General features: G+C 41.5%; 1 protein-coding gene across 7 annotated transcripts in view; it reads right to left on the bottom strand.

Annotated features, from left to right (window-relative positions):
• Window positions 1–14,819, bottom strand: part of RCL1 (RNA terminal phosphate cyclase like 1) — a 105,360-nt gene that overhangs the window by 38,362 nt on the left and 52,179 nt on the right. For 3 of the 7 annotated variants that reach the window (XM_053573598.1, XM_053573625.1, XM_053573614.1), the window contains exon 8: window positions 12,975–13,078. In XM_053573598.1, coding sequence (XP_053429573.1) covers window positions 12,975–13,078 — 104 coding nt within the window. Of the gene's footprint in view, window positions 1–878; window positions 1,204–5,377; window positions 8,511–9,298; window positions 9,497–12,974; window positions 13,079–14,819 lie in introns of those variants that run through there. The other 4 variants (XR_008376456.1, XR_008376459.1, XR_008376457.1 and 1 more) reach the window with 4 other exon arrangements.

Below are 14,819 nucleotides of genomic sequence, written 5' to 3' on the forward strand. Positions count from 1 at the left end.
CAACTGCAACAACAACAACAACAAAAAAAAAAAATAGCCAGGCGTTGTGGCGGGCGCCTGTAGTCCCAGCTGCTCGGGAGGCTGAGGCAAGAGAATTGCTTAAGCCCAGGAGTTGGAGGTTGCTGTGAGCTGTGTGATGCCATGGCACTCTACCGAGGGCGGTACAGTGAGACTCTGTCTCTACAAAAAAAAAAAAAAAAGTGTTCATGACAGCAATCCATTCACAAGACAAGAGATCACAGTCTAACATACCAATTCCGACCTTTGCATGACACTGCATTTACAATTCATAAAAAACTTCCACGTCGATTAACTCATTTAATCCCTACAACAGAAACTGAGGCTTGGCTCAGCACCTGTGGCTCAAGTGGCTAAGGCGCCAGCCACATACAACTGAGCTGGCGGGTTCGAATCCAACCCGGGCCCACCAAACAACAATGACAGCTGCAATCAAAAAATAGCCGGCTGTTGTGGCGGGTGCCGTAGTCCCAGCTGCTTGGGAGGCAGAGACAGGAGACTTGCTTGGGCCCAGGAGTTCGAGGTTGCTGTGAGCTATGATGCCACAGCACTCTACCCAGGGCAACAGCTTGAGGCTCTGTCTCAAAAAAAAAAAAAAGAAAGAAACTGAGGTGCAAAGAGGTTAAGTCCTTGCAGAAAGAACAGTGACTACAGATTAGTCCACAGGAAAACAGCCACATGACATAACCCAGGGATGTAGTCTGAGGAAGCATGCCAAAAGCAGCTGTGATACTGTTCCAGCAAGTCAACTGTGGCCTAAAGGCATACTCTCCCTCCAGGTAAGCCCAGGGAGCTCTTACAATGACTGACCCTACTGAGGAATATCCATGCCACTGGAGAAATGGCTGAAAACCACATGATTCAGAGATGTCTTTTATTTGTATATAGATTCTTCTATAAATGGAAAATTAAGCAAGTCCTTAATATAAGCAGCTTTCTTGTCCGGGATGAATAGATTTGGACTTAGTCCCACTGGTGTCCTTGGCAGTTTCTGCTTTGTCTGTAGGTACTGGGGCCTTATCTTGTGACAGTTATCACTTGAGGGTCTTGCTAAGGTTGGAGAAGCCAGTGCCAACACAGGTCATCAGTACTTTATCCCCGCCCTTGAGTTCTTCACCACATGGCTTAGTTTCAATTTTAAACATAATCTGGAAAAAGGTCTTCAAATGCCGCAAAAATTCTATCCTAAAAACAAATTTGCAAATTAAAAATAAAAGGAATTAGTTTCTGTAAAAATTTCTCCCTCCCCCCACACGTAGAATCCAAGCTTTTAATTTCCCCCCAGATCAAAAGAAAGGATTGAAATTAAAACATCTCACCAAATCTGATTAAATAGTATAATACTTATTTCCAGTCTACCAGTTTCCAAAGAAGATTTAGGTAGCTTGCAAGGATGCATACAATACAGCAAGATAAATTAAATCGAAGAAAAAGAAGTTAGAAGTTAGTACATGACACATAAATCACTTAGTCCTACATACCTATTAAGAAGTGGACATAAATATGGTGATCATTTTTTTTTAAGAGGGAGGGTCTTCCTATGTTGCCCAAGCTATCCTCTCACCTCAGCCTCCCAATAGGTAGGAATACAGTAAAGCTATGTGCCACTATGTCTGCCTTAGGTAATGATTTTTGAGTAGCCCTTACAAGGACAGAAACATGCGCTTCCAACCAAAAAAACAAAATTAAAAATCCCTCCTTCATGAAGATTTCAATCTAGTGATGCAGACAAGACACATAAGTTAAATATTCCTGAAAAGTACTATGGAAAATTTAAATAAAGCAAACCCAGATTGGAGAGAACTATAAGTATTAATGTTTTGTGCATATTTAGCAGGAGGCAATTTTTTTTTTTTTTTTAAAGAGACAAGAGCCTCACTCTGTCGCCCTGGGTAGAGTGCTGTGGTGTTGTCATAGCTCACAGCAACCTCAAATTCTTGGACTCAAGCAATCCTCTTGTCTCAGCCTCCCAATAGCTGGGACTACAAGCACCCATCACTATGTCTGGCTGTTTTTCTTTTCTATTTTTAGTAGAAATGGGGTCTTGTTCTTGCTCCGGCTGATCTTGAACTCCTGAGCTCAAGCAATCCACCCACCTTGGCCTCCCACAGTGCTAGAATTACTGGAGTAAGTCACTGGAGTGAGTTACCTGGCCAGCAGGAGGTAATATTAAAGTGTCCAGGGAAACGCTCACAGTAAAACATGGCAAGGAGTTTCATAGGGCTGTTTCTTATAATTCCCCTTTAACACAGTGATAACATTACCCCAAGAATACCTTGTAAAGACCAATTCTGTGGATGGACCACAGTACAAGTATACAGGTTTGTAAAGGTCTGCCCTAGCAGACCCAGCATCATCCTAGCTGGCCCAACCAAAAGTCTCAGTCAATAAATACATAGATTCCTGAAGGTTCTGATCAGCTTGCAACCAGTAGAAAGGAAATATCCATGTGGAAGAGTCTGGAATCAAGGTCACCCTCAGTGCTATCCCATCCCCATTCTCTACCATGCCTTGTGCTCCCCAGTACACAGAGGCCAGAGAAATATTAACAATCCCTGGCAATTCTTATTGGGCAAGTTTGGGGAACACTGGTTTAGTGAGGATGGGTGATCTGGATACCCACAATGAACTATTACAAAAACCTTGTATTGTGCTGTCTCCCAATCAAACCAGCCAAACTCCCACCCTGGCCAAATGGGTCCCAAACTTGACTGTATACCTGAGAAGCTTCAAAAACACTGATTCTGGATGTGTAGATCAATGGAACAGAATTAAAAGTCAAGAAATGGACCCACACATTATGGGAATTGATAATTTGATGGAGAAAGAATAATCTTTTCAACAAATAGTACTAGAACAACTGGATATCCACATGCAAAAGATGAAATTGGATCCCTTCCTCACACCATACACAAAAATTAACTCAGAAAAGATCAAAGGCCTAACTCGAAGAGCTAAAAACTATAAAATTCACAGAAGAAAATATAGAAGTAAATCTCCATTACCTTGGGCTAGGCAATAGTTTGTTAACCATTCTTAAATACAACATCAAAAGCACAGTAATAAGAGGAGAAAAAAAGATAAATTAGATTCCATCAAAATTAAAAATCTTTGGTGTAGTACATCAAAGGACATTAGCAAGAAAGTGAAAAGACAACCTAGAGCAGTGTTCTCAACCTGTGGGTCATGACCTACAGGAACTGTTTTAAAGGGCTGCAGCATTAGGAAGGTTGAGAACCACTGACCTAGAGGATGGGAGAAAATATCTGTAAGTCATGTATCTGATAAAGGTCTGGTATCTAAAACAATTAAAAAAACAAACTCAACTCATACAAGGGAGAGAGACCTAAATAGACGTTTCCTTAAAGAAGACATACAAATATTCAATAAGCACATGAAAAGATGCTTAACATCACTGGTTATTAAAAAAATGAAAATGAAAACCACTATGAGATACCACTTCATACCCAGTAGGATAACTATAATAAAAAAGACAGACAAAGGCACAGTGTGGTGGCTCATGCCTATAATTCTAGCATATTTGGAGGCCAAGATGGGTTGATTTCTTGAGCTCATGAGTTCGAGACCAGCCAAGAGTGAGACCTTATCTCTACTAAAAACAGAAAAATTAGCCAGGTGTTGTGACAAGCATCTGTAGTCCCAGCTACTAGGGAGGCTGAGACAAGAAGGATTGCTTGAGGTTGCTGTGAGCTATTATAAGGCCATGGCACTCTACCCAGGGTGAAGAAGTGAGACTTTGTCGCAAGAAAAAGAAAAAAAAAAAGACAATAACGAAAGTGTGGGTAAGGATGTAGAGAAATTAGAACCCTCATTCACTGCTAGTGAATGAAAAATGGTACAGCCACTAGGGAAAACATCTAGAAGTTCCAAAAAATTAAACAAGGACTTACTACCATTTGACCCAATAAATCTACTCTTAGGTTTACATGCAAACACACAACAAAAAAAAAATATAAACCCACATAAAAACTTGTACACAAATGTTCATAACAGGATTATTCATAACAGTCAAAAGGTAAAAACAACCCAACTGTCCCTCAACTGATGGATAGGTAAATAAAATGTGGCATATCCATTCAAAGGAATGTTACTCATCCATAAAAAAGGAATGAAGTGCTGATACTTTCTACAACATGGATGAATCTTGAAAACATCATGCTAACTGAAAGAAGCCAGTTATAAAGGACAACATATTGTATGACTCTATCTACAGTATATGAAATAGGCACAATAGGCTAATCTAGGCAGAAAGTAGATTGGTGGTTGCCTGGGGCTGAGGACAGTGGAAAGAACAGGGAGTAGCTGCAAATGGTTACAGGTTTCATTCTGGGGTGATGAAAATGTTCAAAAACTAGGTTATAGTTGTAATTATACAACTCTGTGAATATGCTTAAAATTATACACTTTAAATGAGTACACTGTGTGGTATGTGAATTGTATCTCAATAAAGCTGCTTAAAATAAATAAATACATATTTGTGACACTAAAAAAAGTAATGATCCAGGTTCTCATCCCTACCCTGCGCATACCAAACTACATATAAAGCCTATTTCCATGAATTTTCCACCCCCTGCAGTCCCTATTCTGAGCACTGATCTAGTCAAAGGAGGGAAAGGCAATAAGAAGAAAAGCGGGGCTAAACAATTCCTTACCCTGTCTGGCTAAAATGACCAGCAAGTCAAGAACTAAGAGATGAAATGATTAATGATTACTCGCCTTGAGAACAAGAGTTCTAGTGAGTGGGAGATTTTGAGAAAAATCTCCCAATTCTCTGCTTTCCCTTCTACCTAGGAACCTTCAACTTCATTTCCATCTTTGAACTAACATCCTGTTTTGTTGACTCGTCTACAAAGCCTCTCCTAGCCAATAATCCCCACCCCACACAATGTTTCCTCCCCTCTGAATTTCCATAGCATTCTCTGCTCATAGTGTCTAATTAAAGGTTTATGTTTAAACCTTTGTTCTCTTCCCCTTTCTTAAATTATATACACAAACTTCAGGGCATTGACCTCCCTTGTTGAAACCCAATATTAAGCAAGGCACTATCATAAGGCCCTCAGTATAGAGGCACTGAATAGAATTTAGGAGTTAAGGGCAATTTTGAGAAACAACTTCAACATTCTTGGCAATTAAGGGAAGTTCTCTCCTTTCCTGTCTTACTAACCAATTAAATTTTTGTTGTTTTTGCTTTCCAGCCATCCATCCCATCACCCCCCCTACCCAGTCCTAGGGAAAAAGAAAACAAACACATCAAACCCACAGGTAAACAGTCCACATCTGTGGGCACAGATTTTAGCTAGCAGCAACTCAGAAAAAGCCAGCCGTCTCCCTTGCTCACCTGCAGTAACAGCTTGGCCTCCCTTTGCTTCTGCCTCAGACTAATACAGGCCTGGAACACCCTCTGCTCCTAAGGTCTCTCTCTGCCTACTTCACTCTGAATCACCCAACTGTGCTTGAAAACCCAGACACCTTCCCCAGCTGGCAGAATTCCTATGGGGCCTCAGCTTGCTTCTGATCTCCTGAAAAAGGATGAGAGGAACACAGGATTGAGTGTCTGCAGGCCTACATACTTGCAGTTTGGGGGCATTTGTAGCCTTTGGAACAGTTAGAAAAATTAAAGTTAGTTCCACTTTTTACATTATGTCTTGCCAATCCTTCAGCCTGTCTGAGGAAGACTGTATTTGAGACTGGATAAAGGTACAGAATGTCCTTCCCCCACCATCAGCCCCATTATCCCTATGTCTCCCACAGCTAGGATATTAAAAAGCAAAAGCCCTGGAATAGCATGTTCATGTTTAAAAAAAAAAAAAAGCAATAACCATAGGTGATATTAAATTCTAACAAACAGGTTCCATAAAAAAAATAAAAGCCAGGAAGAAGCACACAACCACAATACTCTGAGTGGGGGCTCCACTGCTCACGTCCACTCGTGTGGCGTCCTAGAACTGGAAAAGCTCCTTGGAAAACTGGAAGAAGTCTCAACACTGTTTCTTTTTTAGAAAAAAAAAAAAATTATAAAAAAATAAAAGCCAAATGAAGAATATCCTGCATCCACATGCATTTGAAAAAAGGCCCAGCGGTACTGATCCACATCCTTCTATGCAGCCCCTAGCTCTGGATGGCTACAGCCCCAGCAAGGCACCACCTCCCCAGTTCGCAACACTTCCCTACCCTTCTCTGCCACGGCACTATACTGTAGAGCAGAGGATCTCAGGTGTACCACAAAAATTTTTAAAAGATCATTAATTAAATTATTTCCAGAAGAAGTTCAAAGCACTCTAAGTATATTCTGCTTTTTAATCTTTTTATTTAATCAACATAATTTATATGTGCTGTGGAAGTTTCACTATAGGTTCAAGTGTGCCATGAGATTAAAAAATGGTTGAAAAACACTGCTATAGAGCCACACTTCCCAGATATAACCAGACAGCCACACAGCCAAGACAAAGAGAGACCCACCGCTGACTGAGAGAACTCTGTCCTTCAGTGAATGACCACCACACTGTGCAAGCAGTAGCTTTTCAGATGAAGGATTTTAGGCAACTGGGGCTCTGTGCAACTCCTACGTGAAGGGCTTATACTCCTGACTTACAGAACTGTATCTTCAGTGAGCAACTTTCCCCTTTTGTTTTTTGGACAAAGTGATTTATTTTCAGGAAACAAAAAAATAATCAACTTTTTTTTTTTGAGACAGAGCCTCAAGCTGTTGCCCTGGGTAGAGGGCCGTGGCATCATAGCTCACAGCAACCTCAAACTCCTGGGCTCAAGCGAGTCTCCTGTCTCCACCTCCCAAGTAGCTGGGACTACAGGCGCCTGCCACAACGCCCGGCTATTTTTTGGTTGCAGCCATCATTGTTTGGCGGGCCGGGCTGGATTCGAACCCGCCAGCTCAGGTGTATGTGGCTGGCGCCTTAGCAGCTTGAGCCACAGGCGCCGAGCCTCAACTTTTCTATGAAAGTCCCTCGTCCATCTGACAAGCAGTTTTCAGAGAATTCTGGAGCACAGAGAAAACTTTTCTTGGGTATTTTCAAAAAGTGGGTTGTTCCCAGTGCCACTGTTGGTCAACAGGTAAAGGCCATCTGCTCACTGAATCCCAATGGCCTCAAATCTGACAGGCTGCCAGACCACCCGTTTAAACACAGCCCCTCTCATGCAGTCCCCCTTCTGAAGCATGGTACAAAGTGAGGTGAGAGCATGGTACAAAGTTAGGTGTGTCCTTGCTTTGGCAGCTCCCATAGACAGAAACCACAAGAGAAGGTCCTGCCTCCCACTCCAAGCCACCTGGTTTCCATGCCACTAGGATATGGGACAGAGTGAGGGTTACCTACATCTCAGGTGTAGAGAGATGCTCTGGAAGATGATGGGAAAGAGCTAGGGGTAAAAAAAGATCTGCTCAATGTTGTCCCCTGTAGTTGGTCACTACATAGCACCTTGCAAATACACTGGTAGTGCTTTTTCTGCCAAATACCAGCTTTACCAAACACCACCTGACCTCTGCTCTAAGAATCACATTATTAAATTCCGTTGTATAGGGGCCAGGCACAGTGGCTCATGCCTATAATCCTAGCGTTCTGGGAGGCCAATGCGGGTGGATCACTTGAGATCATGAGTTTAGAGATCAACCTGAGCAAGAGCAAGACCATGTCTCTACTAAAAAAAAAACTAACTGGGCATTGTGGCAGGCATCAGTAGCCCCAGCCACCAGGACCAGGGAGGCTGAGGCAAGAAGATCACTTCAGCCCAAGAGTTTGAAGTGAGCTATAATGCCACAGCGCTCTACCAGAATGAGACTCTGTTTCAATTTTTTTTTTTTATAAACTTAAAAAAAATAATAATAATCTCTTACAGAGGTAGCAAAAGAAATAGAACCAGGCTAGCTGCACTGTTAAGAGATGAGGGTCCCTAGCCGGGTGTTGTGGTGGGCGCCTGTAGTCCCAGCTACTTGGGAGGCTGAGTCAAGAGAATCGCCTAAGCCCAAGGATTTGGAGGTTGCTGTGAGCTGTGTGACGCCACAGCTCTCTACTGAGGGCGATAAAGTGAGACTCTGTCTCTACAAAAAAAGAGATAAGGGTCCCAGGCCTCATTTGGACAGGAACTCACCATAAGCAGGTCATTGACCTATTTTTTCATCTGAAAAGTAAGGATATCCCTTGCTTTTACTATTAATATTTGCCAAATATGCTCTGGGGCTCAAACAACTAAAGTGATGGGGCTTTCTAGCATTTAAAAACTCTTTGTAAATGTAAGGCACAGTGGTAGTACAAGAATTCAGAGTGCAGTGAAGCCGATTCCAAAGAGCGGCAGGTGTGGCCCGCAGCTCCCAGTTTTCCCATGCATTATCTCATTTCATTTCATATGGCTGTTCCAGACTGGGGAAGCCAAGAAGCCCTGATCAGTGGATGTGTAAAGAGAACAACAGGTTCTAGCTCCTCAGCATTCCACAGGTGATGGGAAAAGGTCATTTATCACAGCTAGAAAAAAACAAAGAGGTATGGTTTATTTTAGATTTTGAACTAAAGATAGAAGAGATCATTTTACAGCAGAATTTGAAATGAAGACTTTCTTGAAAAGGTGCAGCATGGTATTGTGCCTCAGGTAAGGTGCTTGGAGGCCAGCTATACGGATGGGATCTCAGCTCATCATAAGAGCAGAGGTTAGGGAAGAGGCAACTCTGGATGAGACCATCTAATATGAACCACATATGTCTGTGTGACCCTGGGGACATAATTCAACCTATGCATCAATCGCATTGCCTGTAAGATGGGAGCATATGACAGTATCTGCCTCATAAAGTTATGATGAAAACTAAGTCAGTTAATATTTCGAAGCACTTAAAACAAGATTTGGCACACAATAAACGCAGTGCTTGCTAAATTATCACCTACCTACAGAATTTGTGGAAACAATAAGATGTATGTTGTTTAGTAATGTGACTGAAAAAAGTCAAGAATTTAAAAATAAATAAATATAGTCCAGGCATGGCCAGCACTTTGAGAGGTCAAGGCAGAAAGATCACTTGAGGCCCAGAATTCAAGACCAGGCTGGGCAACATAACAAGACTCCATCTCCACAACAATTTTTAAAATTAGCCAGATGGGTGGTGCATGCCTGTAGTCCCACCTACTCAGGAGACAGAGGCAGGAGGATAGCTGGAGCCCAGGAATTCAAGGCTGCAGAGAGCTATGGGTGACAGAGGAAACCCCATCTCAAAACAAACAATAAAAAGCTCCAAATGGATATATATTTATAGATAACTGACCAATTTACAGTTGACTTCAGGCCTGAGATCATCCGCCAAAGTGAGTTTAGTAGACCTCTTGGTGTTCAAAGTGATCTGATGGAGACTGAACTGGGGCAGGGCAAGGAGGTATCCAGCACTGACTGAGCACTTCACCTGACCTCATTTGAGCTTCAGCCCATCTCCATAAGTCCATGACTTCCAGACCATGCACTTTATCTACAGATGAGACCAAGACCAGAAATGCTAAATACCACTTCCACAGTGTCTGGAGGCAGAGCCAGAACTTAAGTCTAGACAGACTGGATGGACCCCAAGGCTTGTGCATTAGCAGAATGCAGAAAGTTCTAGGAACCATGGTATGCTTTTCCACATAATTTCCAAAAGTGCTAATTAAGATGTTCATTGATATATATTTTTCTTGCTGTTAATTTTATTTTTATTTATTTATTTATTTGAGACAGCATCTCACTCAGTCACTCTGGGATTAAGTGTGGTGGTGTTACTGCTGACAGCAACCTCAAACTCTTGGACTTAAGCAATTCTCTTGCGTCAGCTTCCCAAGCAGCTGGGACTACAGGTACCTGCCGTAATGCCCAGCTAGTTTTAGACATGGGGTCTCACTCTAGCTCAGGCTGGTCTCCAACTGGTGAGCTCAAGTGATCTGCCCACCTCATCCTCCCAGAGAGCTAGGATTATAGGCGTGAGCCTCGGTGCCCAGCCTTGTTAATCTTTCAAATCAAGTATAAATACTCCCTATACTATAAAGGTAAGCTTGTTGATGTGAGGGTGAAACCACTGTCACGAACTATAAACCTCCTAAAATCCAATAAATTTAACATGCCAGTGTATTATTCAATACTATTTTACTCTAAGAAAAAAATCTCTCTGATCTTCCTAGAGAATCTGACGCGTGTACATAGACTTATTTTCTCAAGTAGTAAAGAAAACCACCAACATCAAGCTCCTGAAGACAGTGGGAAGAAAATAAGGAAGGAACATAGAAACCATTACTTTCCAGAAAGAAGTTGAAAGCAACACTGGAAAAAAAAAATCCTTAAATCCAGTATTCTTTAAACAGTCATTTAAAAAGTTATTGATACAAATCAAAACATGTGCAAACAGCCAGAAGAAATATGTTTTTTTAAACCAAGAAGAGTCTTGCTTCTGGTTTACTTTAGAAATTTGAGGTTTTGCAAAATATGTTTCTATAACTTTAACTGCATATAAAAATAAATGTGATAGTCTTGTCTCTAAAGCTCTTGAATTTAACTAGAACAGCAGTTCTCAACCTATGGGTCTATATTAAAGGGCCATGGCATTAGGAAGGTTGAGAACCACTGAACTAGAATAAACTGCTTCCCTGCCATGATGGTCCTGACTATAGATTCTGTCCCTTTTTGGCCCTCAACTGTACTCACAAATATAAAGTTAACTTCGTCTGCTGGGTCCCACCTTCACCCTTCATCACTTTCAGCTGCTGGACCCTTCCACGTTGGTTAAGGGCAGAAATAGTCCCAAACAGTTTCAGCTTCCTTCCTTTCCTTCCTTCCTCCCTCCCCCTCTCACTTTAAAAAATTTTTTTGAGATAGAGTCTCACTCTGTTGCCCAGGATAGAGTGCCATGGCATTATCAGAGCTCACAACAACCTCAAACTCTCTTGGGCTCAAGTGATCCTCCCTGCCTCAGTCTCTCGAGTAGCTGGGACTATAGGTGTTCACCACAACGCCCTGCTAGTTTTTCTATTTTTCAGTAGAGACAGGAGTCTCACTCTTGCTCAGGCTGGTCTCCTCAGCTCAAGCCATCCTCCTGTCTTGTCTTCCTGGGAAGTGCTAGGATTATAGCCATGAGCCACTGCAGCCAGCTTCAGATTTAGCTTTCTTAAAGATAAATTACCTTAGCCTTCCTGTAGTATCCTAATAAAAAAGATGGGAGGCTACCCTTTCCCACTTTCTAGCAGATCCCTCTGCATTAACCCCTGGGAGGCAGGTAATCCAGAAAAAAAGAGAGTGTCTCTAAAGCATAGCCCCAAGTCTCAAAATACAACATCTTAACAAATTTGTCCTACTCTTTTAAAGCTCCATTCAGAGCAGATCACTTTGTTTTCCCAGGAGATCAGTAATTTTAGGCAAGGCTTCTGAAAGAAAAGACACTAATTAATGTTTGGTGAAGGGGTGTGTGGAACAGAACATGGGAATTTTTTTAAATGTCCAGTCACATCTACACCATCTTCAGCAAAGCTGCCAACTTGAAAAGGAAGCCCTGAAGCCAAACTGAAAATTCTCCAAAAGAAAAAAAGAAAAGTGCCAAGGAAAAACAAATATATAATCCATTTTTCACATAACGTTCTGCCAAACTCCTTACTCCAGGACCACACACGTTGAGACACGCCTCACGTTGTGTGAGTGGTCAGGTCTCCCGTGGCCTTAGAGCAGGGCTGGGGAACACAGCAGCAAGGAGACCAGGAGAGAAGCTGGCGAGGCCAGGGTGGTCCCACATGGCTGCCCAGTAAACTCTCCACGGGAAGTGAATCTCTACAGTTAGGGCGCTATCTCTCCAGCCCTCACCTCCTCTCCAAATGCTAACCACTAAGTCTACTTCAGCAATGTTGACTACTGATGTCAGCATGCCATTTAAGATTACTCAATTTTAGGTTTCCTGTCCTGTGAAACAGTTTACACAAGTTATCAGGAGATAACGTGGTCCTTCCCAATTTCCTGCTTACCATCTCACTCCATTGCTAACAGAATGTATTCGCCTCCTTTTTCCTGTTCCAAAAGAACCTCCCACCACCAAAAAACAAACAAACAAAACCCTTTAGAAGATTCTCTCTGGAGCTCTTGGTTTCTAGCCATGGCCCAAAGCTGCACTGGCACATATCCCTTTCTCAACGTGATGGCACCACCATTCTTCAGTTATCACAGTACTGTACCTTTCAGATACACAGCATCGGTACCATGATAACCGAAAAAGGACAGTTCAGTCTCATTTCTACCTGAGCATTCCTCCCACCCAGCTCACCACCCACAGATGGCCTTATGCACATGTACAAACAAAACAGACAGTTTTCAGCAACCTCAGTTATGATAGATGGGAAATCTATTCACTGTGTTATTTATAATTCAAGTTTTCTGGTAAGCTATTTTTTTTTTTTTTTTTTTTGGGAGAGGGATTGCTTTTCTATCTCAGCAGTCAACTTCTGCTAATATCCAATGGCCCAAACTCACTTCTACCATTGTCCTATTCGTCCTGTAGTATTACTACAAATTCTGCCTTTCTTCTTTCCCAGCCAGCTCATACCCAATCATCTTGGACAAAAACACCCATCTATTTTGCCACAGCAAGTAAGACTGTTAGGGAAAAAAGCACTTACCAAACCTAACAACAAAATCCAAGCTATACAGAAACAGCCATTTACCTTCAAAGTGGAAACACTAAAGCACAGACAAAAGCCCAGAAGATCACCATACAGTTGGAGTTACATGGAGATGACAGGAATGAGGACAGAAAGAAAGACAAAAATTCTTCTGTGTAAAAAGAAAGACCAGGTTAAGAGTGACAAGTGCTGGCTCATTTAAGGATCAACACAAGCAGACCTTCACTGTGATAAACTAGGCACTGCACAACACCTTTGTCATTTTGTGCAATTAGAAAATTAAACTGAACAGAATAAAGAGATTGAAAAAAAACAACTTACGTGTAGGGAGAGAGTGGTCCTAGCAGGACTTTGGAAACGTCCTGCTGTCCAAGGGTCATGAGCAGTAGAGCCAGGCTTTGGTTGGTTGAGCCCACACAGCCACCCTGTAAACACAAATTAATCATTGTATAAACTAGACAATGGATAACAGAAGAGAGAAGGAAAAAACTTAAAAAACAGAAACATGGAATATTCAGAATATCAGAACCCATGGAATAGCAGACTGTAAAGTCAGAAAATAATAAAACAGAATATAGGTCTTATAAGAGTAATCCATGTATCAACTAACATTAGGGGATTAAACTAACAGTTAATCAAAGCAACTGTAATAGCTGAGACTATCTCAATTAATAAGACATTCAAATCTCCTACAGTGAATCTAATGAAAAAATGAAACTTTCCCTTTGTAATTGAAGTAGCAATTGTACCCATTTTTATTGAGTATAAACAGGAAAAAAAGGATAATCAGTACTATAGGAGATGCATAGTTAACTCCAAAGGTTAAGTGGATGGCACTACTATTTATTTAATCTGCTGTAGAACAACACAGTCAATCTGATATGAGATGGCCTTTAGAGTCTAACTATTCCACTTATGCAAATAACACTCAAAAACTGCTTGCCATGCTATATTAACTTCTGCTCTTCTTTATCTCTTCCTGAGTTCTAAAACTGCAAGACTGGTAAGTTTGGAGCCCTCCATTCTTATCACTTATATATTATACACCCCCCATTTCCTTCCTTTTCTTCCAAATTAATAAGACAGAATTCTCTTCAAATACTTTCCCCTGAGGCAATAAATGCTTTGATAGCCTTTCTTCTTTCATTCTTGATTTTCTCAACCATTCCAGCCATTTTGTTTCTATAAGAAGCACACATAATTGCTATTTAATTTTGTGCCTTAAAAATGTCTGTATTTCTGATCATTCTTTCTGAGATGACTTTATTGAAAATGATTTAAACTTAAATTATACATAGTAAAAGCAGGATGACTTCCAATTCCTATAGATTCTGACCAGCTCAAACTAAGAAATCATTTCCGATCACAGCACATTACTATCCAAGGACAGACCCAACAGAAAGGCAGCCAGTCAATGCTGTTCATGTACGTACAGCCCCCTCCTTTCTAACGTACACAGGATAGGGAATAAATCAATTCTCAGGGGCAGACACTCATTCTCTAGCTGTCAGACTTCATTTAGTACCTCTGATAATAGTGTAAAAAATAAGGGGATTTATCTTCCTACTAGCCTTTATAAAAATGTATTGCTCTTCCTTAAACTACCAGGTTACTGAAGGTTAGGGAACAATATCTATCTTACTTAGCAAATTTTAAGACAACAAGAGTTCCTTTTCCATCCAAAAAGGAAAACCTGGCCCACAGAGAATAAGAGAATCAATAAAACTAATTCTGCTTTACAGATCTTGCTCCTTGTCTTTCGTAAGATTGCCTAAAATTAAACTGCTCTCCTTAGTCTCTACTTCCTATCACTGTTGTTATTCCACTATTCTCAACTAAGTCTTATTACAGGGTGCACCAATATTATTATGCAATAAATGTTAGGGTCCATGTACCAGATATCATGAGGGAGGAAGGAAGAGGTGCTATCAGAGAGCCAGCAGTGTTGGGGACAGAAGGAGAGAGGGAAGAGGTGTTGTTTGTCTGACAGCAGAGGAGGATTTGGGGAATGAGGACTTGAACTAGCCCTGGAGGAATGAGCAGTGTTTGAAGAGGAAGGAAGAGCAGGGTAGTGACCTGACAAACGATGGCACAGGGCCAGCAACGAACAGCCAGGAAGCTAGCCTGAGAGGCACTACAAGCTGCCTGTGAAACATTAGCAGAGAG

The sequence above is a fragment of the Nycticebus coucang genome, chromosome 2, assembly GCF_027406575.1.
Source record: "Nycticebus coucang isolate mNycCou1 chromosome 2, mNycCou1.pri, whole genome shotgun sequence".
Taxonomy (NCBI): domain Eukaryota; kingdom Metazoa; phylum Chordata; class Mammalia; order Primates; family Lorisidae; genus Nycticebus; species Nycticebus coucang.